The sequence below is a fragment of the Leucoraja erinacea genome, chromosome 25, assembly GCF_028641065.1.
Source record: "Leucoraja erinacea ecotype New England chromosome 25, Leri_hhj_1, whole genome shotgun sequence".
Classification (NCBI taxonomy): domain Eukaryota; kingdom Metazoa; phylum Chordata; class Chondrichthyes; order Rajiformes; family Rajidae; genus Leucoraja; species Leucoraja erinaceus.
The window spans coordinates 27,991,416-28,014,421 of record NC_073401.1 but is presented as its reverse complement, the minus strand read 5'-3'; the positions used below and the strand labels follow the sequence as shown (position 1 = coordinate 28,014,421).

Here is a 23,006-nt window from a genome sequence, read left to right as displayed (position 1 = left end):
AAGTGCTGGAGTAACTCAGTTGGTCAGGCAGCATCTCTGGAGAAAACGGATGGGTGACGTTTCGGGTCGGAACCTTTCTTCAGACGGAAAGTAGAAGGGAGGAGTCGGGAGGTGGGAAAGGGCCAGAACAAATCTGGTTTGGCAACAGATGACCAAAGAAGGGTGGTGCCCAAAATGGCCCTTTAGCTGTGGAAGAGGCGATAACAAATGGATACAAAGATGTGAACATTGGAACTAGTAGGATGCTAAGGGTGGGCAAGAGGGGGGGGGGGGGGGGGGGAGGGAATGCAGGGGCTACTTGAAACTGTTTATTTAATCAATTTCAGCATTCAAGTCCCATGTTAGGAAAATTAATTTAAATAAATCAAACATTTCAGATTTCTATATTGGATTATGTGAATCCCGCGTATCCTTCAAGTTCAATAAACTATAGAGATGGGCCCTTTGGCCCTCCGAGTCCACGCCGACCAGCGATCACCCCGTACACTAGAACTATCCTACACACACTAGGGACAGTTTACAGTTTACGGAAGCCAATTAACCTACAAAGCTGCACGTCTTTGGAGTGTTGGAGGAAACCGGAGCGCCCGGAGAATACCCATGCGGACCCGTGGTCAGGATCGAACCCGGGTCTCTGGCGCTGTAGGGCAGCAACTCTACCGCTGCGCCACCGTGCTGCCCTTTAATAATCTACATTTTAAATTGATACTGGGCTGCCTGAAGATGTTGGCGACCTGGATTGATGCAAACGTCTCCAAACATGGCCCACGAGGGAACGGTTCTAGTGCAGGTGGATGGGATTAGTATAGTTAGGCACAGCGGTTGGCATGACACGGTCGGCCGAGGGGCTTGTTTCTGTGCTCCGTGACTCAGTGAGAACCGTGAAGATCACCTTTCATTCCACCGGAGAAGCCTCGCCAGTTGGCGAAGATTATGAGTGGAAGCCGCTCGCGCTTGAAGTCTTTAATAACTTGTGCTGTTTTAAAAGCAGAGTCTGGAAACCACACCTGCCCGGCTTGCTGAACAATCTGCAAAAGAAAACAACGGAAGCTCAAATGCATTGAACTGATGGAAAGATTACAGCATGGAAACAGGTCCTTCGGCCCATCGAGCCCAGGCCGACCATTGATCACCTGTTCACTCTAATGGCTCGTTTCCCCACTTTTCACATCTAATCCCAACACATACGGGCAATTTCCAGAGGCAAATTGACCTACAAACCTGCGCGTCTTTGGGTTGTGGGAGGAAACCGGAGTACCTGGAAGATACCCACGCGGTCACAGGGAGAAAGTACTAACTCCACACAAACAGCACCCGAGGTCAGGCTTGAACCTGGGTCCCCTGTGCTGTGAGGCAGTAGCTCTACCAGCTGCGTCACTGTGCCGTCCAATGTGCCACCGTTCCACCCATTGATCAATCTAAGACCGCAAAAAATCACAGAGAATTATTCACGCAGCCCAGACCATCACGCAAGCCAACCTCTCCTTCCATTGACTCCATCTACACTTCACGCTGCCTCGGCCAGGCCACCAGCATAATCAAGGACCAATCTCACCCTGGTCACTCCGTCTTCTCTCTCTCCCATCAGGCAAGGGGTACAGAAGTATGAAAACGCTCACCTCCAGAATCAGAGAGAGTTTCTTCCCAGCTGTTATCGGGCAATTGAAAACTAGAGAGCAGTTCTGAGCTACTGTCTACCTATTGGAGACCTTCAAACTATTTTCAATGGGATATTATTAGACTTTATTTTGCACTAAATATTATTCCCTTTATCATGTATCTGTACACTGTGAACGGTTCGACTGTAATCATGTATAGTATTTCCAAACGCAACAAAAGCTTTTCACTGTACCTCGGTACACGTGACAATAAACTAAAGTCAACTCATGGATTGACCCAAGAGAGACACAATATCCTGGAGTAACTCAGTGGGACAGGCAGTGTGGAAGTTAAAAAGATTTAAACTTTTTAAAACTAAGACAAGTTTTTACCTTCTCCTATTAATTTGCAAAGCCAGCAAAACGCACTACCCTTTGCTTTCAGTAACAAAGCTAACAACCTGTTGATGTTCCCTTTCTAGTAACATAAGCGAGATAACAAGCACAGCTTCATGAATGTCTCCTCTATAATATAGACATTAGAGAGAATTCACTCTTGGTTCTAACACTTGTTCTATAAGATTATAATGTGCGTCATAAGTAGAAAAAACCCAAAATGCTTGTTCTGCCGAAATATCACTTTCTCATACAACCATACAACCATTAAGGGGTTGGACAGGCTAGATGCAGGAAGATTGTTCCCGATGTTGGGGAAGTCCAGGACAAGGGGTCACAGCTTAAGGTTAAAGGGGAAATCCTTTAAAACCGAGATGAGAAGAACATTTTTCACGCAGAGAGTGGTGAATCTCTGGAACTCTCTGCCACAGAGGGTAGTTGAGACCAGTTCATTGGCTATATTTAAGAGGGAGTTCGATGTGGCCCTTGTGGCTAAGGGGATCAGGGGGTATGGAGAGAAGGCAGGTACGGGATACTGAGTTGGATGATCAGCCATGATCATATTGAATGGCGGTGCAGGCTCGAAGGGCCGAATGGCCTACTCCTGCACCTAATTTCTATGTTTCTATGTTTCTATAAACGACTAACCCTTCCTCTGTCAGAAGAACCTGTCAATCTTAAGAAGCTGTCAATCTTAAGGATCTGTCCATCTTAAGAAGCAAGAGGCTGTACTATGCTTTGTAGATAAGGTATTGCTGAACCGTCGATTATTGGGGTATATATACATGTACTGAGATCATTGTCCCCGTGCATGGGGATGAGAACTCTATAGTCTGTAATCTGCATACTGTGAAGAGTTTTACCACACCCGCCTGGCAAAATAAAGATTGTACTGCTTGATCACTGATTTTATTTGCGTTTTAGTCTGTTTAAGATATTGAACCACAACAGCAGCATCTCTGGAGGAAAGGAATAGGTGACAGAGCCAGGGGAAAGGGGAACGAGAGAGAGAGATATAGACAGTACTTAGGGCAAATGAAGGGAAGATTTGCAAAAAGCAACGATAATCAAGGAGAGGTGGAGCCCACAATGGTCCATTGTTGGCCGTGGGATAGGTGATAACGAGTTACACAGACAGTGGAACTCAACAGGACGGCAGTGAAACTGGTACGAGGGGGTGGGGGAGGGACGGAGAGAGAGGGGGCGCGAGGGTGGGGGAGGGACGGAGAGAGAGGGAGGCGCGAGGGTGACCTGAAGTTGGGGAGATCGATATTCGTGGCGGCGCGACTCACCCGTTGCAGCGGCCCCTACAGCCTGTCTGTCTTTTTTTATTTTTTGTCTAGTTAAATGTAGTGTTTGGTGTTTTTTAATAGTATTTTTAAATGTGTAAATGTGGGGGGGGGGGGGGGGGAGGGGGAAACTGTTTAAATCTCTTCCCTGTCCGGGAGACCCGACTTTTTCCCTGTCGGGTCTCGGCTGTCGTTGGGGCCTAGCACCGTGGAGCGGCCTCCAGCCTGAACGACCCGGGGGCTCGGGAGACTGCGGAGCTGCGGATCTGCGGACTCACCATCGTCGGGGGTGGCCGGCCTCGGAGCGTGGGGAGCGGCGGTGACTCGCTGCTGCGACTCGACTCCTGGGGCTCGGAGGCTCCAGCAACGCAGCCGCAGGTCCGGTGGACTGTGACATCGGGAGCTCGCGGGTCTGGGAGGAGAGAGAGAGACCGCTTCCCGGAGCTCCCGCAACGCGACTTCTCCAGCCGGTGTCACGGGGTTGGAACAACCCGGACCGGGACAGTACATCACCCGGCACGGCTTCATGGCCGTGGGACTCACCATCGCCCGTGGGGGTTCCAACCTTGGACTTTCAGACCGGGAGCGGGGCCGTAAATCGCCCCGCGCGGCCTAAAATGGCCGTGGGACTCATCATCGCCCGCCTGGGGCTTGGACATCGGGAGAGACACGGAGAACAGGGGAGAGAAAAGACTTGCCTTCCATCACAGTGGCTTCACTGTGATGGATGTTTGTGTGAATTTAATTATGTGTATGTCTGTAAGACAGTGTCTTTGTTTGTATGGCTGTGGAAACAACATTTCGTTTGAGTCTCACTGGGGCTCAAATGATAATAAATTTGTATTTGTATTGTATTGTATGCCACTGGATTGTAAGCCGCCCAAGCGAAATACGAGGTGATGTTCCTCCAATTTGTGTGTGGCCTCGCTCTGACAGTGGAGGAGGCCTGGGACAGAGAGGTGGTCAGTGTGGGAATGGGACGGAGAGTTTAGGTGCTGCTGTCCCCTTCTCAAGCAGAAAGGGCTGTCGATCGCACAATGCTTCTCCGTGGAGACTACTCACTCACTTTTGACTCTGATTCCGGGTCCGCTGGATCTGCTGGGTTTGTCAATTCAACAGTCCGGGTCTCCACTGCGATTACTCCCACTGGAATTCCTCCTAACCTGCATGAGATAGTTAGGCTCCCAGCTCACGATTATTAAACCCAGATAACATTGAAGAAGCTTACAGATAGAGATTTATAAAAGTCGTGAGAGGAATAGATCAGGTAGACATACATAGATCGAGTCTCTGGCCCAGAATAGTGGGACCGAGACCTAGAGGACAACGTGAGGGGGGAAAGGTTGAGTAAGAATCTGAGTGGTAACCTTTTCACGCAAAGGGTGGTGGGTGAATGGAACGATCACTAATTTGGTCATTTCAGCACTGGACAGTGGCCACGTCGGTGGCTTCGAGCCATAGAGTGATACAGCGTGGAAACAGGCCCTTCGGCCCAACTTGCCCGCACTGGCCGACATGTCCCAGCTACCCTAGTCCCACCTGCCTGCTTTGGCCCATATCCCTCCGAACCATGTGCCTGTATAACTGTTTCTCAAACGTGGGGATAGTCCCAGCCTCAACTACCTCCTCCGGCAGCTCGTTCCATACACCCACCACCCTTTGTGTGAAAAAGTTACCCCTCAGATTCCTGTCAAAACATTTTTCCCCTTCACCTTACACCTATCTGTGGAGGATAAGTGATAGTCGCCGACTTGGACCAGGGTCTCGACTCGATACGCTGAATTAGGGTCGGTGATGGTGAAGTCGTTCTTTATTTTAAACGAGAATATAGCATGAAAGGAAAGTCAGGAATAAAACAGACCCCTTCCACCCCTGCAACGGACTGTTCCAGCTGCTACGGTCAGGCAAACGCCTCCGTTGCCATGCGGTGAGAACGGAGAGGTTGAGAAGGAGTTTCTTCCCAGAGGCAATTCGGACTGTAAACGCCTATCTCACCAGGGACTAACTCTACTGAATGTTTTTCCTTCCATTATTTATTATGTAAAAGAATATGTGTGTTATGATTGTGTTTATAATTTGTTTGGTTGTTTTGTTGTTTGTCTTTTGCACAAAAGTCCGTGAGCATTGCCACTTTCATTTCACTGCACATCTCGTATGTGTATGTGACAAATAAACTTGACTTGACTTGACTTGACTTGACTTGACTAAGGGTACAGACTAAATGTTTCTCTATTCCTTGGCCAACCGTACACTTCAAAACAAAATGGTCATGAACTAGTTTGTACCTTGCTCTTCCCACCACCACAGTCTGGGCCCAGGGTTCCATGATTTCCTTGAAGGAGGCATGGTCAAAGAAGCCAGTCTGCCAGGCACCTTTGACAGCTGTAGATCAAAAAAACATTGCATCAGGAAAAAAGGCATGTGGCTTTTGACACTCTGACAGTGGAGGAGACCCAGGACAGAAAGGTCAGCGTGGAAATGGGAAGGGGAGTTCAAATGGTTAGCATCAGGGAGACCTCTACCAACCACCCTCCCCCCCCCCCCCCCCCACTCTTCCCACTTCTCCCCTTCCTCCTCCACCGTCAGATCCTGCTGAAGGATCCCAACCGGAGACATTTCTCCAGAGATGCTGTCGGATCTGCTGAGCTACTGCAGCACTTTGTGTCTCTCTTTGGTACAAACCAGCATCTGCAGTTCTTTGTTTCTACCTCCATTCCTTCCTCCAGCTTCACAACCCACAACTCTTCAATCCTCTAAGGGGCTGTCCCACTGCGGCGATCTAATTGGCGAGTTTAGAAAAAATGTCACGTTGAGGACCTCCTTCGACTATGTTGAAGACTATCAATGACTGCCCCCGACTACCCTCGATCACCCACGACTAACATGCCAACCTACTACGACCTACCTCGACTAAACCTACGAGTAAAAAAAGTATCCATTTTTTTCCATGGCAACCTTTTTTACTCGCGGGCATTTTTCAACATGTTGAAAAATACGCCGCAACCTAGCTGAGGCCTCGAGTACGCGGAGACCACTCTCGAGCATGAAGGAGAGTTACAAAGACCTCCTAGGATCTCGTGTCGATCATGCTGCGAGTATGACTCGAGGGCAAACTCGCCAGAACTCGCGGATTAGGTCGCCGCTGTGGGACAGGCCCTTTAGTCTTATTTCACCTCCGGCCTTTGACCTCTGTTCACCTATCACTCACCTCTTGGTTGGCTTTATCCTGCCCCTGTACTCTCCAGCTTTCTCTCCCTGACCCACCACAATCAGTCCGAAGGAAGGTCTCGACCCGAAACGTCACCATGTTTTCCAGAGGTAGACAGAAAAAGCTAGAGTAACTCAGCGGGACGGGCAGCAGCTCTGGAGAGAAAGAATGGGTGGCGATTCGGGTCGAGACACTTCTTCAGACAAAGAGTCAGGGAAAATGAAACGAGAGATATCCACGGCGATATCGAGAGATGTAGAGCAAATTGATGAAAGGTATGCAAAAAAACGACGACGAGAAAGTCAATAGGCCATTGTTGGCATAGGTGAAAACTAGATACAGACAATGAAACTCAACAAGGCGGCTTTGAAACTAGTACAACAACTTGGTGGGGAGGGACGGAGAGAGAGAGGGGATACAGGGGTCACTTGAACTTAGAAGAAGGGTCTCGACCCGAAACGTCACCCATTCCTCTCCAGAGACACTGCCTGTCCCACTGAATTACTCCAGCTTTTTGTGTTTTTCTTAGAGAAACCAATATTCATACCACCTGGGTTGTAAACTCCGGACATGCTGCCTGACCCGCTGAGTTACTCCAGCACTTTGTGTCTTCTAGCAATATATATTGAGTGTTCTCTTACTTGGATGAGGTCTGCCAGCCAGCATCCAGCGAGGATCATACGGGGCTTTGCTTGGTACAAAGTCAATCTCCCTCTCAGGACAATCCTTTGGGGTGATTATAGGCACTGGGCTTGTATTGTTCTAATGGAACAGAATAAAAACATTTACTGTTATATATTATTTCATTCTATTCCCAAAGAAAAGGGTGGTGAATCTGTGGAATTCTTTGCCACAGAAGGCTGTGGAGGCCAAGTCAGTGGATATTTTTAAGGCAGAGATAGATAGATTCTTGATTAGTACGGGTGTCCGGGCTTATGGGGAGAAGGCAGGAGAATGGGATTCGGAAGTAGAGATAGATCAGCCATGATTGAATGGCGGAGTAGACCTGATGGGCCGAATGGCCCAATTCTGCTCCTATCACGAATGACCTTAGTGACCTTATGATAACACAAAATAGTGTTAAATAGGAGATTTCTGTAGGAGACACAGAAGTTTGATAGATATTACCAGCTATTCCAATCAAAAGTGCTTTTTATAAGGAAGGAGAGGATTGTAGGTGGGACAACATTCACATCAATAAATGTCCAATCCTCGTGAATTAAAGTGTTTTTGGATACAGAAAGTTTTAGTTTGAAACAACGTGGCTGGTTAAACTCGTTCATGATGAGAGTGATGGGCTGTGAGGGGAATAGACGGGGGAAATGCACAGAGTAGGGGAATCAGAAACCAGGGGGACATAGGGTTTAAGGTGAGGGGAGAAAATATTTAATAGGAACCTGAAGGGCAACATTTTTTAATACACGGGGTGGTGGGTACATGGAACAAACTGCTGGAGGAGGTAGTTGAGGCAGGCTCACAAGTAACAACACGACACACAGTAAACCATTAAGAATAAATACCTTAGGCATGTAGGAGAGCCACTCTAAGATGGTGTAGACCCCTTCAAAGTCATCGGGGGCAGTTGTGTGTGATATTCCATTGTTGTGCATAATGTGCACTCCACCCAGCTGGTTGTTGGATGTGTACACCTCCCGTCCAAGAACCTGCGAGGAACAGCAGAGGACAACCACTTCAGCACTGCGGGCGAGAGTAAAAAAAGAGAGCACAACATTTTCCCTGGAGGACACAGAGCGCTGGAGTAACTCAGCGGGTCAGGCGGTGTCTCTGGAGAACAGGGACAGGTGACGTTTCAGGTCCTTTTAGACTTTAAGCTTCGAAGACGCAGCGCGGAAACAGCGCCTTCAGCCCACCGAGTCGGCACCGGCCATCGACCACCCGTACACGAACACTATCCTACACACACTAGTTCCATGTTATCTCACTTTTGCATCCTACACATTAGGGGGTAATTTGCAGAAAACAATTAACGTTTCAGGTCTGTTGGACTTTAGAGATACAGCATGGAAACAAGCCCTTCGGAACAAAGGAGGACTCGGCGCGGGATACTTTGTGACTTTGTCAGTGCCCTTTATGTGGCAACTATTCGCATACCTTGGGCATGCAAGCAAAGAGTTTCACTGGGACTTGTTATTCATTCATTCATTCCCAGCCATGATCACAATGAATGACGGTGCTGGCTCGAAGGGCCGAATGGCCTCCTCCTGCATCTATTTTCTATGTTTCAATCTGCATTTTACAGAGGCCAGTTAAGCTACAAAGCTGAAGATAGGCACAAAAAGCTGGAGTAACTCAGCGGGCCAGGCAGCATCTCTGGAGAGAAGGAATTAGTGATGTTTCTGGTCGAGACCCTTCTTCAGACTAGTAATCTGACCCAAAACGTCACTAATTCCTTCTCTCCAGAGAGGCTGCCTGTCCCGCTGAGTTACTCCAGCTGTTTGTGTCAATCTTCGGTTTAAATCAGCATCTGCAGTTCCTTCCTACACAACCTACAAAGCTGCACGTCTTTGGAGTGTGGGAGGAAACCGGAGCACCCGGAGAAAACCCACACAGGTCACGAGGAGAACTAACAATTTCCACACTGACAGTACCCGTAGTCAGAAGTGAACTGGCGTTGTGAGGCAGCAGCTCTACCCGCTGCCGCCCACTTGATGGCCACCATTGCACTTGGCTTGATGTGACAACAGAAGTTGGAATTTCAGTCATTCAAAGCGTCAGAGCTTAACTTAGTTCCAACTTGGCAACATTGCAATAGAAAGTGAAAAGCTCATATTGTGACCTTGTTCAGCGCACTGGCTCCAGTGAGAATAATATGTGAGTTCTCCACTTGGATGACACGTTGCCCCAGTCTCACCAAGTAGGCTCCGATGCCTATTGCACGGCACGTCACCTGCAAAGCACAAAAGGGTTATTTAAACTTAGCAAACCGTGCGTTTCTGCAGTTAGTTACCATTTGAAGGTGGAGTTCTTCCCCATCGAAGCCAATAAACCTCAAGTATTGATGCCACATTCCAACAAAAAGCGATCTAGATGTCTAGGGCAGTGATTAGACTAATAGAGTCATAGAGTGTGGAAACAGGCCCAACTTGCCCTTGCCGACCAGCGTACCCAATCCACACTAGTCCCACCTGCCTGTGTTTTGGTCCATATCCCTTTAAACCTGTCCTATCCATGTAACCATATAACCATATAACAATTACAGCACGGAAACAGGCCATCTCGACCCTTCTAGTCCGTGCCGAACACATAATCTCCCCTAGTCCCATATACCTGCGCTCAGACCATAACCCTCCATTCCCTTCCCGTCCATATAACTATCCAATTTATTTTTAAATGATAAAAATGAACCTGCCTCCACCACCCTCACTGGAAGCTCATTCCACACAGCTACCACTCTCTGAGTAAAGATACTCAGATGTACTTGTCTAAATGTTTCTTAAATGTACACTTCAGTGGAGATTTTGGGTCAGGTCCCTTAAAGTCAGAGTCATACAATGGCCCAACTTGCCCACGCCGACCAATATGCCCCATCTACACTAGTCCCACCTGCCTGCGTTTTGGCCCATCTCCCGCTAAACCTGGTCTATCCATGTATCTGTTAAAACGTTTGCGTATTGGCCCATATATCCCACTAAACCTTTCCTATCCATGTACCCGTGGAATTGTTTCTTAAATGTACACTTCTTAAAGGACTCTCGCCTCACTTCTTGAACTGCTCTATTTGCAAATGTTCTTTGACTTTTATGACCTTAGAAAGAGATAGGATCCACAATCAACAGTGTAATAAACTGTGTAGTATACGCTCTATCCCAGTAACGCAGCCCATCATCTAGCAATAACATTGGGAATTCTCAGGTTAGCATAACCCCCCCATCATGGAAGAAGTACAAAAGTTTGAAAACGCATCCCTTCAGGGATTCAGGGACATTTTCTTCCCAGCTTGTATCAGGTAACTCTCAACAACTAGAGTGTGGTCCTGATCTCCCATCTACCTCTTGGGAGACCTTTAAACTTTCTTTAGGTTAGTTATCGTTTAGTTTAGTTATACAGCGCGGAAACAGGCCCTTCGGCCCACCGAGTCCGTGCCGACCGGCAATCCCCACACATTGACGCTGCCCTACACACACTAGGGACAATCTTTACATTTATACCAAGCCGATTAACCTACAAACCTGTACATCTTTAGAGTGTGGGAGGAAACTGAAGATCTCGGAGTAAACCCACGCAGGTCACGGGAAGAACGTACAGACAAACACCCGTAGTCAGGTTCAAACCCCGGTCTCTGGCGCTGTAAGGCAGCAACTCTACCGCTGTGCCACCGTGCCGCCCGTACTCGGACTTCAACGTTATATCCTGCACTAGATGTTGCAACCCTCAACCTTTATCTGTACACAGTCTTTTATTGACTGGACGTTACGCAAGGAAAAAAAAGCTTCTCCCTGTACCTCGGTACACGTGACAGTAATAAACTAAACTAAACTCTGAAGGGGCTCGGGCAGTCACACGTACCAGACTGATGGTGACAATGTCGTTGTAAGCTAGCGAGGACTCTCCAGCGATTGTACCAGCGCCACGAAGGTTCTCCACCCCCAAGCCTTCCTCGGTGCCAATAATGTCTGTTATAACGTATCTGGAAAACAAAGTTCACAAGTTATTGGAGTAGAATCAGGCCATTCGGCCCATCGAGTCTACTCCACCACTCAATTTGCGATTTTTCAGTTATTTCTTTTTAATTACTTTGCACAAATTTCGAGACACCTGTTTTTGCTTTTTTATTGTGGGGCATTGTGTGTAGATTGATGATTAAATTAATCTTTTTAGAATAAGGCTGTAACGTAACAAAATGTGGAAAAAGTGAAGGGGCTGAATACCTTCTGATTGCACAGTAAATGTAAAAAGTGTGCCTACTGTGTGTGTGTAGGATAGTGTTAGTGCGCGGGGATCGCTGGTCGGTGCGGACTTGGTGGGCTGATGGGCCTGTTTCCACGCTGTACCTCTGGACTAAATAGGGACACCCGGAGAAAACCCACACCGTCACTGTGAGAATGTATCTGTACCATCTCTGGACACACAGCAACGTGTTGTCAGGATCGACTGTCGGGCAGTAACTCTACCGCTGCGCCACCATGCCACAAATAGAAACACCTATTTGCCGCAAACTTTATGAACCGTTCAACAAATAACGCAGCAGCACATTTGAGAGATTTTTTTTCCTTTGGTCCAACATCAACCAGATATTTCAGATGCATGAAGTGTGTTTCTGCTCAAGACACCTTCGTTAGTCTCAAAATGCTAGAGTAACTCAGCGGGACAGGCAGCATCTGTGGATGGAAGGAATGGGTGACGTTTAGGGTCCAGATCCTTCTTCCGACAAGAGAGTCAGGGGAGAGGGAGACACAGAGATATGGAAGGGTAAAGTGTGAAAACGAGAAAACGAGAGATGGGACGAGAGATCAAGGAAAATGGAGACTGGATCATTGTTAGCTTGGGGAAGTTGACAATGAAGCATACAGAGGTAAAATTTAATCAGGAGATGAGAAAAACATTTTTTACACAGAGAGTGGTGAATCTCTGGAATTCTCTGCCACAGAATGTAGTTGAGGCCACAGTTCATTGGCTATATTTAAGAGGGAGTTAGATGTGGCCCTTGTGGCTAAAGGGATCAGGGGGTATGGAGAGAAGGCAGGTACAGGATGCTGAGTTGGATGATCAGCCATGGTCATATTGAATGGCAGTGCAGGCTCAAAGGGCCGAATGGCCTACTCCTGCACCTATTTTGTATGTTTCTATGTTTCTAGGATGTCAGTCAGACTGGTCGGAGAACTAGGATGGGGGAGGGATGGAGAGAGAGGGAAAGCAAGAGTTACTTCAAGTTAGAGAAGTCAATGTTACATCACTTCCTTCCTACCCACCGATATTCTCCATCCTCCTCCACATTTTCACAGTGCACAGAATTAATAGGGCTAATTCTGGTGTAATCCTGAGGTGTCAAATAGAGGTACTTGAAGCCCTAACAAATAAAATAAATATTAGAAAAAAGTTAAACAACAGCATTTTAGAACACCCTTTTTATATTTCAATATAGTTAAAAACCATAGACAAGCATATCTCACAAAACTATATTCTGACAATGCTTCTTAATTTAGTTAGTCCAAGCACGATTTGCGTTTTGAACGTAAGATTTTAAGTTATAGAGTTCTCAAGCTCAATAGCATGACATGGGGTGTTTATGGGAGAGTCTAGGACTAGAGGTCACAGCCTCAGAATTAAAGGACGTTCTTTTAGGAAGGAGATGAGGAGCAATTTCTTTAGTCAGAGGGTGGTGACTCTGGAATTCTTTGTCACAGAAAGCTGTGGAGGCCAAGTCAGTGGCAGAGATAGATTTTTAAGGCAGAGATAGATAAATTCTTGATTAGTACGGGTGTCAGAGGTTATGGGGATAAGGTAGGAGAATGGGGTTAGGAGATCAGCCAAGATTGGATGGCGGAGAAGACTTGATGGGCTGAATGGCCTAATTCTACTCCTATCACTTATGACCTTGCTGACTTTCAGTGAGTCAGCATCTCTGGAGAGAAGGAAACCCATCTCATCTGCACTGCAGACTGGGGTTACCAAACAGATGCGAGTTTAGTCCCACATGTTTGGGCCAAGACCTGGGGTGTCATGGTACCCATATTCCAGCCAACCTTAGATGTCCCTAGGAGCAGGGAGGTTCTACTAAGTGTCTTTTAAATGTACATAAATGTATTGCCCGACCTCCACCCACTGGGATGTCGCTGCTTCTAGTAGCTTGTTCCCTAAATGCATCCTATACGTACAATACTATAGAAACAAGGAACTGCAGATGCTGGTTTACATAGATTGACACACAGTGTGCTGGAGTAACTCAGCGGGTCAGACGGCATCTCTGGAGAGAAGGAATAGGTGACGTTTCGGGTCAAACCCCTTCTTCAGACTCGTCCTGAAACGTCACCCATTCCTTCTCTCCAGAAATGCTGCCTGTCCCGCTGAGTTACTCCAGCATTTTGTGTCTATCGTGGATAGGTGAGATTTGGGTTCGGGATCCTTCTCGAAATGACACTGCTCCACATTCTGCAGAGATGCTGCCTGACTCACCGAGTTACTCCAGCACTCTGTGTCCTTTTACATACTACACTAACTATGCTTATAACATTATTCCATTGATCTTCCAAGTAAGCATTAGGGCCCCACTCAATGGAAAGACTAGGGTGCTGGAATTGGACAGTTTTACACTTTAGAGATACAGCACGGAAACAGGCCCTTCAGCCCATTGAGTCCGCACCGACCAGCGATCACCACATACACTTGCACTATCCTACACACACTAGGGTCAATTTACAATTTTATCGAAGGCAATTAACCTACAAACCTGCACGCCTTTGGAGTGTGGGAGGAAACTGAAGCATCCGGAGAAATCCCACGCGGTCACGAGGAGAATGTAAAAACAGACAGCGCCCACACTCAGGATCGAACCCGGGTCTCTGGTGCTGTGAGGCAGCACCACCTGTGCCGCCCAAAACTATGAAGGTAGAGGGTCAGAAATGAAGGGTGTACCTTGTATGGATCATCTGGATCCTCCCACGCAACCTGGAACATGTTCCTTATCTCTTCAGCAAGCCCGATCCTGGCGCCGCTGTTAGCTGCTATGTAGATCCTCGGGATGCCTTCGGCTCTGGCGAGTTGCGAGGCTCGGAGGAACAACAAATCCTCCTCTGGGCCAAATGAGCCGATCTTAAATGTGATGTCGTTACAAATGACAACAATGTCGCGGCCGTCAGGATATTCTGGAGTTTTCAAATTCATTTTCCAAGCCACCATTCCCACCTGAGGGAAGCACAAACAAGTCATGTTTAACACAAGAGGTTTGTAGTTTTAGTTCAGAGATACAAAGCTGAAAGACAATAGACAATAGGTGCAGGAGTAGTCCATTCGGCCCTTCGAGCCAGCACCGCCATTCAATGTGATCATGGCTGATCATCCCCAATCAGTACCCCGTTCCTGCCTTCTCCCCATATCTCCTGACACGGCTATCTTTAAGAGCCCTATCTAGCTCTCTCTTGAAAGAAGGCCCTTCGGCCCACCGCGTCCGTGCCGACCAGCGATCCGCACCCTAGCACTATCCTACACATGCTAGGGACAATGTTACATTTACACCAAGCCAATTAACCCACAAACCTGCAGTCGTTGGAGTGTGGGAGGAAACCGAAGATTTCGAAAACTCACGCAGGTCACGGAGAGAACGTACAAACTCTGTACAGACAGCGCCCGTAGTCAGGATCAAAGCTGGGTCTCTGGCGCTGTAAGGCTGGAACTCTGCTGGTGTGCCACCGTGCCACCTTCTTGTTTAATGATACCCAATGACTTGGCCTCCACAGCCACCTGTGGCACCAACTCACTCAATCAATCAATCAGTTTTATTTGTATAGCACATTTAAAAACAACTCACGTTGACCAAAGTGCTGTACATCAGTTCAGGTACTAATGTGCTACATACAATGGTACACAGACCTAACAACACATACATACATAAACTGTTTACAGGGCCCCCTTCAGAGGGACTCAAAAACGCTAGGGAGTAGAAATAGGTTTGGAGCCTCGACTTTAACGGAGTCGATGGAGGGGGCAGTTCTGATGAGGAGAGGGATGCTGTTCCACAGTCGAGGTGCTGCAACTGCAAAAGCGCAGTCACCCCTGAGCTTAAACCTAGACCGCGGGATAGTCAGTAGACCCAAGTCGGCCGACCTAAGGGACTTGGGGTAGAAGATTTTTGATATAGGAGGGTTGGGGCAAACAATATTACTCATTGGTAATATGCAGCCTGTGCATTTTAAATAGATCTTCTGATATATTGTTAAAGATTTTTAGTGATGGTAGCCACCAAGGTTATTCGTATATGGAGAATGAGCTGCACATACCTCATTACATCCAGGGATCCTGTTCATGTGCACCAATTGGCCATGCGAGTCCAGCACCAGTTCTGTACATTGCAGTGGTTCTTTGGGATATTCCATTTCAGATCCCCACATCTTAAGGAGAGCCTATATCACAACACAAGGAGGTGGAAAGGTTTTCAGATTATGTGCTCTACTAGACCCCATCTTAACCATCCTGTGTAGGAAGGAACTGCAGATGCTGGTTTAAACCGAAGATAGACACGAAAAGCTGGAGTAACTCAGCGGGACAGGCAGCATCTCTGGAGAGAAGGACAGGGTGACGTTTCGGGTCGAGACCCCTCTTCAGACAGGAGTCGGTGTCTGAAATGCCTCCTACCCATGTTCTCAGCTACAGTTTAGTTTATTGTCATGTGTACCGAGGTACAGTGAAAAGCTTTTTGTTGTATGCTATCCAGTCAGTGGAAAGACAATGCATGATTACAATCGAGTAGTTTACAGTGTACAGATACATGATAAGGGAATAACGTTAAGCCAGCAAAGTCCGATCAAGGATAGTCCGAGGGTCACTGATGATGTAGATAGTAATGAGGTATTGTGGCCCAGCGGTAGAATCACTGCCTCACGGCGCCAGAGACCCGGGTTCAATCCTGACTACGGGCGCTTGTCTCTACGGAGTTTGTACTTTCTCCCCGTGACCTGCGTGGATTTTCTCTAAGATCTTCGGTTTCCCCCCACACTCCAAAGACGCACAGGTTTGTAGGTTAATTGGCTTGGCACAAAAAATGTAAAATTGGCCCTCGTATGTGTAGGGTTGTGTTAATGTGCGGGGATCACTGGTCGGTGCAGACTCGTTGGGCCGAAGGGCCTGTTTCCAGCGCTGCTCTATGGTTATGGTGGGATGATCTCTAGAGATGCTGCCTGACTCGCTGAGTTACTCCAGCACTTTTGTGTCCATTTGTAAATGGATTTGCCAATCCTTCTGAGGAGAGAAAATTAGTCAAAGAAAATGTTTGTTTTTTTTAAAAGCACAACGTTACCTGTTGAAACATTTCTGGAAAATCGTAAACGTAGGTTGTTCCCAAGGACTGAGCCTGGAATCGCTTGGACTGGAGCAGGTCTTTGGTGACGTATGGTGTGTTCATCAACATCCCATGCAGAGGTCCCTGTTTGTCTCCGTATGAAATGAACATGATCTGAATCAACGCACGGGAGGAAGATATTGCGTTACAATTACTCGGAAGGGAATTTAACGGAAGTTGCACGTCATCCAGGAACGGCAAGTCAAGGGTCTAGTCAAAGGAGAACTAACTTCTTTTAGTTTAGAGATACACCGCGGAAACGGGCCCTTCGGCCCACCGACTCCGCGCCGACCAACGATCCCTGCACGCTAACATCATCCTACGCACACTCGGGACAATTTACAATTATGCCAAGCCAATTCACGTATCTGTCTTTGGAGTGTGGGGGGAAACCGGAGCACCTGGAGAAAACCCATGCAGGTCACGGGGAGAACGTACAAAAGCTGTAAGGCATCAACTCTAACTCTACCACCCCTTCAAGCTGAATAATTATAGCTGCTCACATTAAATTCGTTAGAAATTGTTTGGAAAATATATAAGGCTAATGGACTTCAGAATTAGTGCAAAATTCCTGGGATGGCATTCCATTTGCATGTTCTTGCGATTTATTCTGCCACCTGGAATATTTTTCCTGTCACCGAGTTTATGTTAGGGTTCAGCTCCTAAATCTATCCCTCACTATTTAGCTCATTCATTCTCGCTTAGTCTTCCAATTTAGCGACACAGAGTTGCTGCCTCACAGGGCCAGAGACCGGGGTTCAATCCTGACTACGGGTGCTGTCTGTACAGAGTTTGCACGTTCACCTCGTGACCGCGTGGGTTTTCCCCGGGTGCTCATCAAGCTGAATGAAGATTTCATCAGCTTTTCTTGTTCTGTAATTTCCAAAATGCTGTCAATCTGCAACATATGCTCTCCCTTATGATCGAGTGCTCACAACTGATATTGTGTCCTTCATTCTTTATTACAAACCGCCAGAGCTATGTAGTGCTTCCATTTAGTTTTAGTTTAGAGATACAGCATGGTAACAGGCCCAATGAGTCCGCATCGACCAGCGATCCCCGCACAATAACACTATCCTACACACACTAGGGACAATTTTTATATTTTATTCCAAGCCAAATAACCTACAGACCTGTACGTCTTTGGAGTTTGGGAGGAAACCGAAGCTATCAGAGGTCACAGCGAGAACGTGCAAACTCCCGTACAGGCAGCACCCGTAGTCGGGATCAAACCCGGGTCTCTGGCGCTGTAAGGCGGTAACTCTACAGCTGCGCCACCGTGCCACCCTTTCTGTTTTCGATTTGCACCATTAACAGTCTAGGCCGTTAGTTGAGACTTTTCCCTTCGTTTCTAATGGGGATTCGAGTTTCAGAGGGAGTTATCGAGACATGTCCACAGTTATCGAGACATGTCCCACTATTCAGAAAGCAAGTAAGTACCTGTCCAGATCGGGCATTTGCCACCTCCTTGTACAGGCTCATGTCCAAATAGTATCCAGACTCATTTGTGAGGAACAAACGGATTGGGATTGCCTTCCCCGTCGGAGTTAGGCGGATATTTATTTTGAGCTCAGCTTGAAGTACCCTGAGTTTCCACAATCTGCTCCCGTACCTCATCACCATGTCATGGACAGATTTCTCAATCTAAACATTAATTTGAAAAAAACATTAGTACAATGGGATAAAAAAAAGGCCCAGAATGTATAGTGGTGGGAAACACATTCCCTCTGTTGTGACACCTCTCAGTACTAAAGAGAAGCGACGATGTACTTTGATAAACACAAAATACTGGAGAAACTCGGAGGGACAGGCAGCGTCTCTGGAGAGAAGGAATGGGTGACGTTTCCGGTCGAGTCCCTTCTTCAGACTGAGAGTGAGGGGAGAGGGAGTTCTTCTAGAAACATATCAAATTCTTATAGGATCGGACAGGGTAGATGCAGGATAAAATGTTCCCCATGTTGCTGGAGTCCAGAACCAGGGGTCACACAGTTTAAGAATAAGGTGTAGGCCATTTAGGACTGAGATGAGGAAAAACTTTTTGACTCACAGAGAGTTGTGAATCTGAGTAATTCTCTGCCACAGGAGGCAGTGGAGGCCGATTCACTGGATGTTTTCAAGAGATAGATTTAGCTCTTAGGGCCAAAGGCCTGTGGGGAAAAAGCAGGAACGGAGGACTGATTTTGGATGATCAGCCATGATCGAAAGGCCGAATGGCCTACTCCAGCACCTATTTTCTATGTTTCTATAACCATATATAACCATATAACAATTACAGCACGGAAACAGGCCATCTCAGCCCTACAAGTCCATGCCGAACAAATTTTTTTCCCCTTAGTCCCACCTGCCTGCACTCGTACCATAACCCTCCATTCCCTTCTCATCCATATGCCTATCCAATTTATTTTTAAATGATACCAATGAACCTGCCTCCACCACTTCGACTGGGAGCTCATTCCACACCGCTACCACTCTCTGCGTAAAGAAGTTCCCCCTCATATTACCCCTAAACTTCTGTCCCTTCATTCTGAAGTCATGTCCTCTTGTTTGAATCTTCCCTATTCTCTTGTTTGAATCTTCCCTATTCTTCTATGTTACTTGTCCAAGTGTCTTTTAAATGCTGTTGTGGTACCTCCCTCAACTACCTTCTCTGGCAGTTCATCCCACATACCCACCACCCGCTGTGTGAAAACATTGCCCCTCAGGGTCCTATTAAGTCTTGCTTGTCTCACTTTAAACCTATGGTTCTTCATTCCCTTACCCTGCATTCACCTCATCTATTCTCCTCATGGTTTTATACGCCTCGATAAGATCACCTGTCGGCCTACTGGCCTCCCGCCCCCTCCAGGGAATACAGTCCTAGGCTCCCCAACCTCTCCCTATAGCGCAAGCCCTCAAGTCCTGGCAACATCCTCGTCAAAGTCTTCTCTGCACTATTTCCCGGTTTGTGTGGAAACGTTACCCTTCAGCTTCCTATCATGCATATAGGGTGCAGCAAAAAGCCTTTTACTGCGCCTCGGTACATGTGGCAATAATAATAATAATAATAATACATTTTATTTGCGGGCGCCTTTCAAAGTCTCAAGGACACCTTACAGAAATTAACAGAAGAGAAAAAACATATAGTCGGAGTAAAATAAATAATAAGGACATCACCAATACACAAATTAAAGACAGAATTCGCTCCAAAGACACAAAATCAAAAAACACAATGTGAAGAGAGAGCAGCGGCAGCTAAAGCGCGCCAGCGTCCACTCTCCCTTCCGACAGCCATCTTGGACACAGACTAACATAGTAACTGACACACAAAACTCAGCTCAACTAAATTTCAACTCAATGTTAAAAACCCAAGCAACGAACTGAATATTATTGTTTAAGAGGGAACTGCAGATGCTGGAGAATCGAAGGTTACACAAAAAAGCTGGAGAAACTCAGCGGGTGCAGCAGCATCTATGGAGCGAAGGAAATAGGCAACGTTTCGGGCCGAAACCTGAAGGGTTTCGGCCCGAAACGTTGCCTATTTCCTTCGCTCCATAGATGCTGCTGCACCCGCTGAGTTTCTCCAACTGAATATTATTGTTGGGATAAAAACACTGACAAGAAATATCGGCTTTTCAAACCTTCATTGGGTCCATTATCACAGTCGGCACAAAGTTGAGGAAGATATGGTTGCAATCAGTGTGTACGGTCTGTTTGTTAAACGCCACTTCCAGTTCATCCATGGCTTCGAGAAGCAGTCGCTCCCCCTCGTTTTGCAGATATTCAAAAGAGGCCTCCTGTAAGGATGAAAGTGCAACTAATTAGAGATTTGGGAATGGCTCGTTTCCATATTGGTGTAGTATCTGAATGAACCTCCGGGCGTTGAAGCTTTTGTTACCTGGTAATACAGTTACAAGGCCTGGAACGGAGGGAAGGATTTAAACATGAACAGGTGACGTTTCGGTTCGGGGCCCTTCCTCAGACCCTACTCCAGTCTGAAGAAAGGTCCCAACCCGAAACGTCGCCTATCCACGTTCTCCAGGGGTTCTGCCTGACCCGCTGGGTTACTCCAGCATTTTGTGTCTTTCTTTGGTATAAACCAGCATCTGTAATTCCCTGTTATTTACAGATGGATGAAAGACCCTTTAGCCTTTAGAAATACAGAACGGAAGCAGGCCCTTCGGCCCATCGAACCTGCACCGACCAGCACTCATCACGTACACTTCTAACACTGTCTTTTAAAATGTTACTAAAGCCAACTCATCTCTATGTCTTTGGAGTGTGGGGGAGGAAACTGAAGCAACCGGTGAAAATCCACTCTGTCACGGGGAGAACGTACAAACTCCGTACAGACAGCACCCATGGTCAGGATCGAACCGGGGTCTCTGGCGCTGTGAGGCAGCTACTCTACCGCTGCGCCACCGTGCGGCCCTTAGTACATGTGATGGGAAATGCTGGTCACCTTCAAGGCTCATAACCATGGTTTAATTTTCAAAGGCAATAAGAAAAGAAATTAGTAAATAATTCCGTTTGTACATAGAACTTTCCCTCATTTGATTAAAAGGTTTGCATAAGGGTCACAATAGACTAAATCGACGTAGTCTTTTGGATGCAGGTACACTAGATGGATCAAATATTCAATATTTTCTCAGGTTTCTTACATAGAATCTCCCAATCCATTTCTGGGTTTGGGTTTCTAGCACTTAGAAGTCAAGTCAAGTTTATTTGTCACATACACATACGAGATGTGCAGTGAAATGAAAGTGGGAATGCTCGCGGACTTTTAGCAAAAGACAAACAACAAAACAACCAAACAAAGGTTACTCCAACCAAAAAACAACCACTAGAGAAGCAACATGCCGAATGAAGAAGGGTCTCGACTCGAAACGTCACCCATTCCTTCTCCGCAGAGACGCTGCCTGTCCCCACTTAGTGACCCCAGCATTTTGTGCCCACCTTCGGTTTAAACCAGCGTCTACAGTTCCTTCCTACACGGTGCCGATTGAAATGTCGCGTCGCTATCAAAACGTTGCCGCTCAGACGTTTCGATAAAGTCAAGGTTTCTCACCTTGGTGATGAGGTCGGGATGCCGCATGATGGCTCGGACAAAGAACCGGTAGTCGGTGACCTCTGCTCCCTTCTTGACCCTGGCCGCGCCCAGGTACATGTGCATCTTGTGGTTGCCGCACGGAACAGCAGCCAGGTCGAAGTTTTGCATGCGGTTGAGTTCCAGTTGGAAAGCCAGGGCTGGGTCCAGGTGCCGGTAAATACGATCCTCTGCAAACTGAAGCGGGAGATTTCAAGGCACCGACGGAGCACAGATTTCTAAACACAAGTACAACGACTGCCCCACTTTTTGTTTTAGAAACAGGCCCTTCGTTTTAAAAACCAAGGGCCTCGTTCTCCTGCCTTCTCCCCACCACCCCGACACCGTGACTAATCAAGAATCTGCCATTGACTTGGCCTCCACAGCCTTCTGCAGCAATTAATTCCACAGATTCACCACCCACTGACTAAAGAAATCCCTCCGATCTCCTTTCTAAAGGAACATCCTTTTATTCTGAGGCTATGGTGTTGATCATTGCAATGCTGAACCTGCCACCACCCTATTGCACCAACTTCTAAAGAGCTTCAAGGCTCGTGGATCGAACATCTTTGTAATGTCTTAATACGTCAGGGTCTCATTATTATTTCTCATTTTTGCATCATTTTGGCTACTGAAGGTCAACATCAAATAACTGGCAGATTTATGTTAACTGAACAAAAGCCATGCTTGCTGGAATGGAGTGGAAACGTTCCCAGATGGAATGTCAAACTCAAGTCCCAGAAATCAAAGGACAATTTTGGTCGCCCAATTATAGGAAGGATGTCAACAAAATAGAGAGAGTACAGAGGAGATTTACTAGCATGTTGCCTGGGTTTCAACAACTAAGTTACAGAGATAGGCTGAATAAGTTAGGTCTTTATTCTCTGGAGCGCAGAAGGTTAAGGGGGGACTTGATAGAGGTCTTTAAAATGATGAGAGGGAGAGACAGAGTTGACGTGGATAAGCTTTTCCCACTGAGAGTAGGGAAGATTCAAACAAGAGGACATGACTTCAGAATTAAGGGACAGAAGTTTAGGGGTAACATGACGGGGAACTTCTTTACTCAGAGAGTGGTAGCGGTGTGGAATGAGCTTCCAGTGGAAGTGGTGGCGGCAGGTTCGTTGGTATCATTTAAAAATAAATTGGATAGGCATATGGATGAGAAGGGAATGGAGGGTTATGGTATGAGTGCAGGCAGGTGGGACTAAGGGAAAAAAGTTGTTCGGCACGGACTTGTAGGGCCGAGATGGCCTGTTTCCGTGCTGTAATTGTTATATGGTTATATGTTTATATGACACACTTTCACCTTAGAGTTTCCCTCTTTCTCCAAAGAGGCTGCTTGGTGGCGCAGCGGTAGAGTTATTACCTTACAGCGCCAGAGGCCCAGGTTCGATCCCAGCTATGGGTGCATGTCGGTACGGAGTTTGTACCTTCTTCAAAC

The 23,006-nt window shown here is 47.0% G+C and overlaps 1 protein-coding gene across 2 annotated transcripts in view; it reads right to left on the bottom strand.

Moving 5' to 3' along the window:
- The window catches only part of acacb (acetyl-CoA carboxylase beta), an 86,750-nt gene that overhangs the window by 10,799 nt on the left and 52,945 nt on the right, over positions 1-23,006 (bottom strand). For both annotated transcript variants that reach the window (XM_055655369.1, XM_055655370.1), the window contains 14 exons: positions 21,548-21,763; positions 20,121-20,276; positions 17,944-18,147; positions 16,462-16,617; positions 15,446-15,568; positions 14,085-14,354; positions 12,422-12,519; positions 11,019-11,139; positions 9,289-9,399; positions 8,012-8,155; positions 7,133-7,253; positions 5,569-5,665; positions 4,350-4,446; positions 893-1,028 (listed from right to left, as the gene is read on the bottom strand). In XM_055655369.1, the coding sequence (XP_055511344.1) occupies positions 893-1,028; positions 4,350-4,446; positions 5,569-5,665; positions 7,133-7,253; positions 8,012-8,155; positions 9,289-9,399; positions 11,019-11,139; positions 12,422-12,519; positions 14,085-14,354; positions 15,446-15,568; positions 16,462-16,617; positions 17,944-18,147; positions 20,121-20,276; positions 21,548-21,763 (2,050 nt within the window). The remainder of the gene's footprint in view (positions 1-892; positions 1,029-4,349; positions 4,447-5,568; positions 5,666-7,132; positions 7,254-8,011; positions 8,156-9,288; positions 9,400-11,018; positions 11,140-12,421; positions 12,520-14,084; positions 14,355-15,445; positions 15,569-16,461; positions 16,618-17,943; positions 18,148-20,120; positions 20,277-21,547; positions 21,764-23,006) is intronic.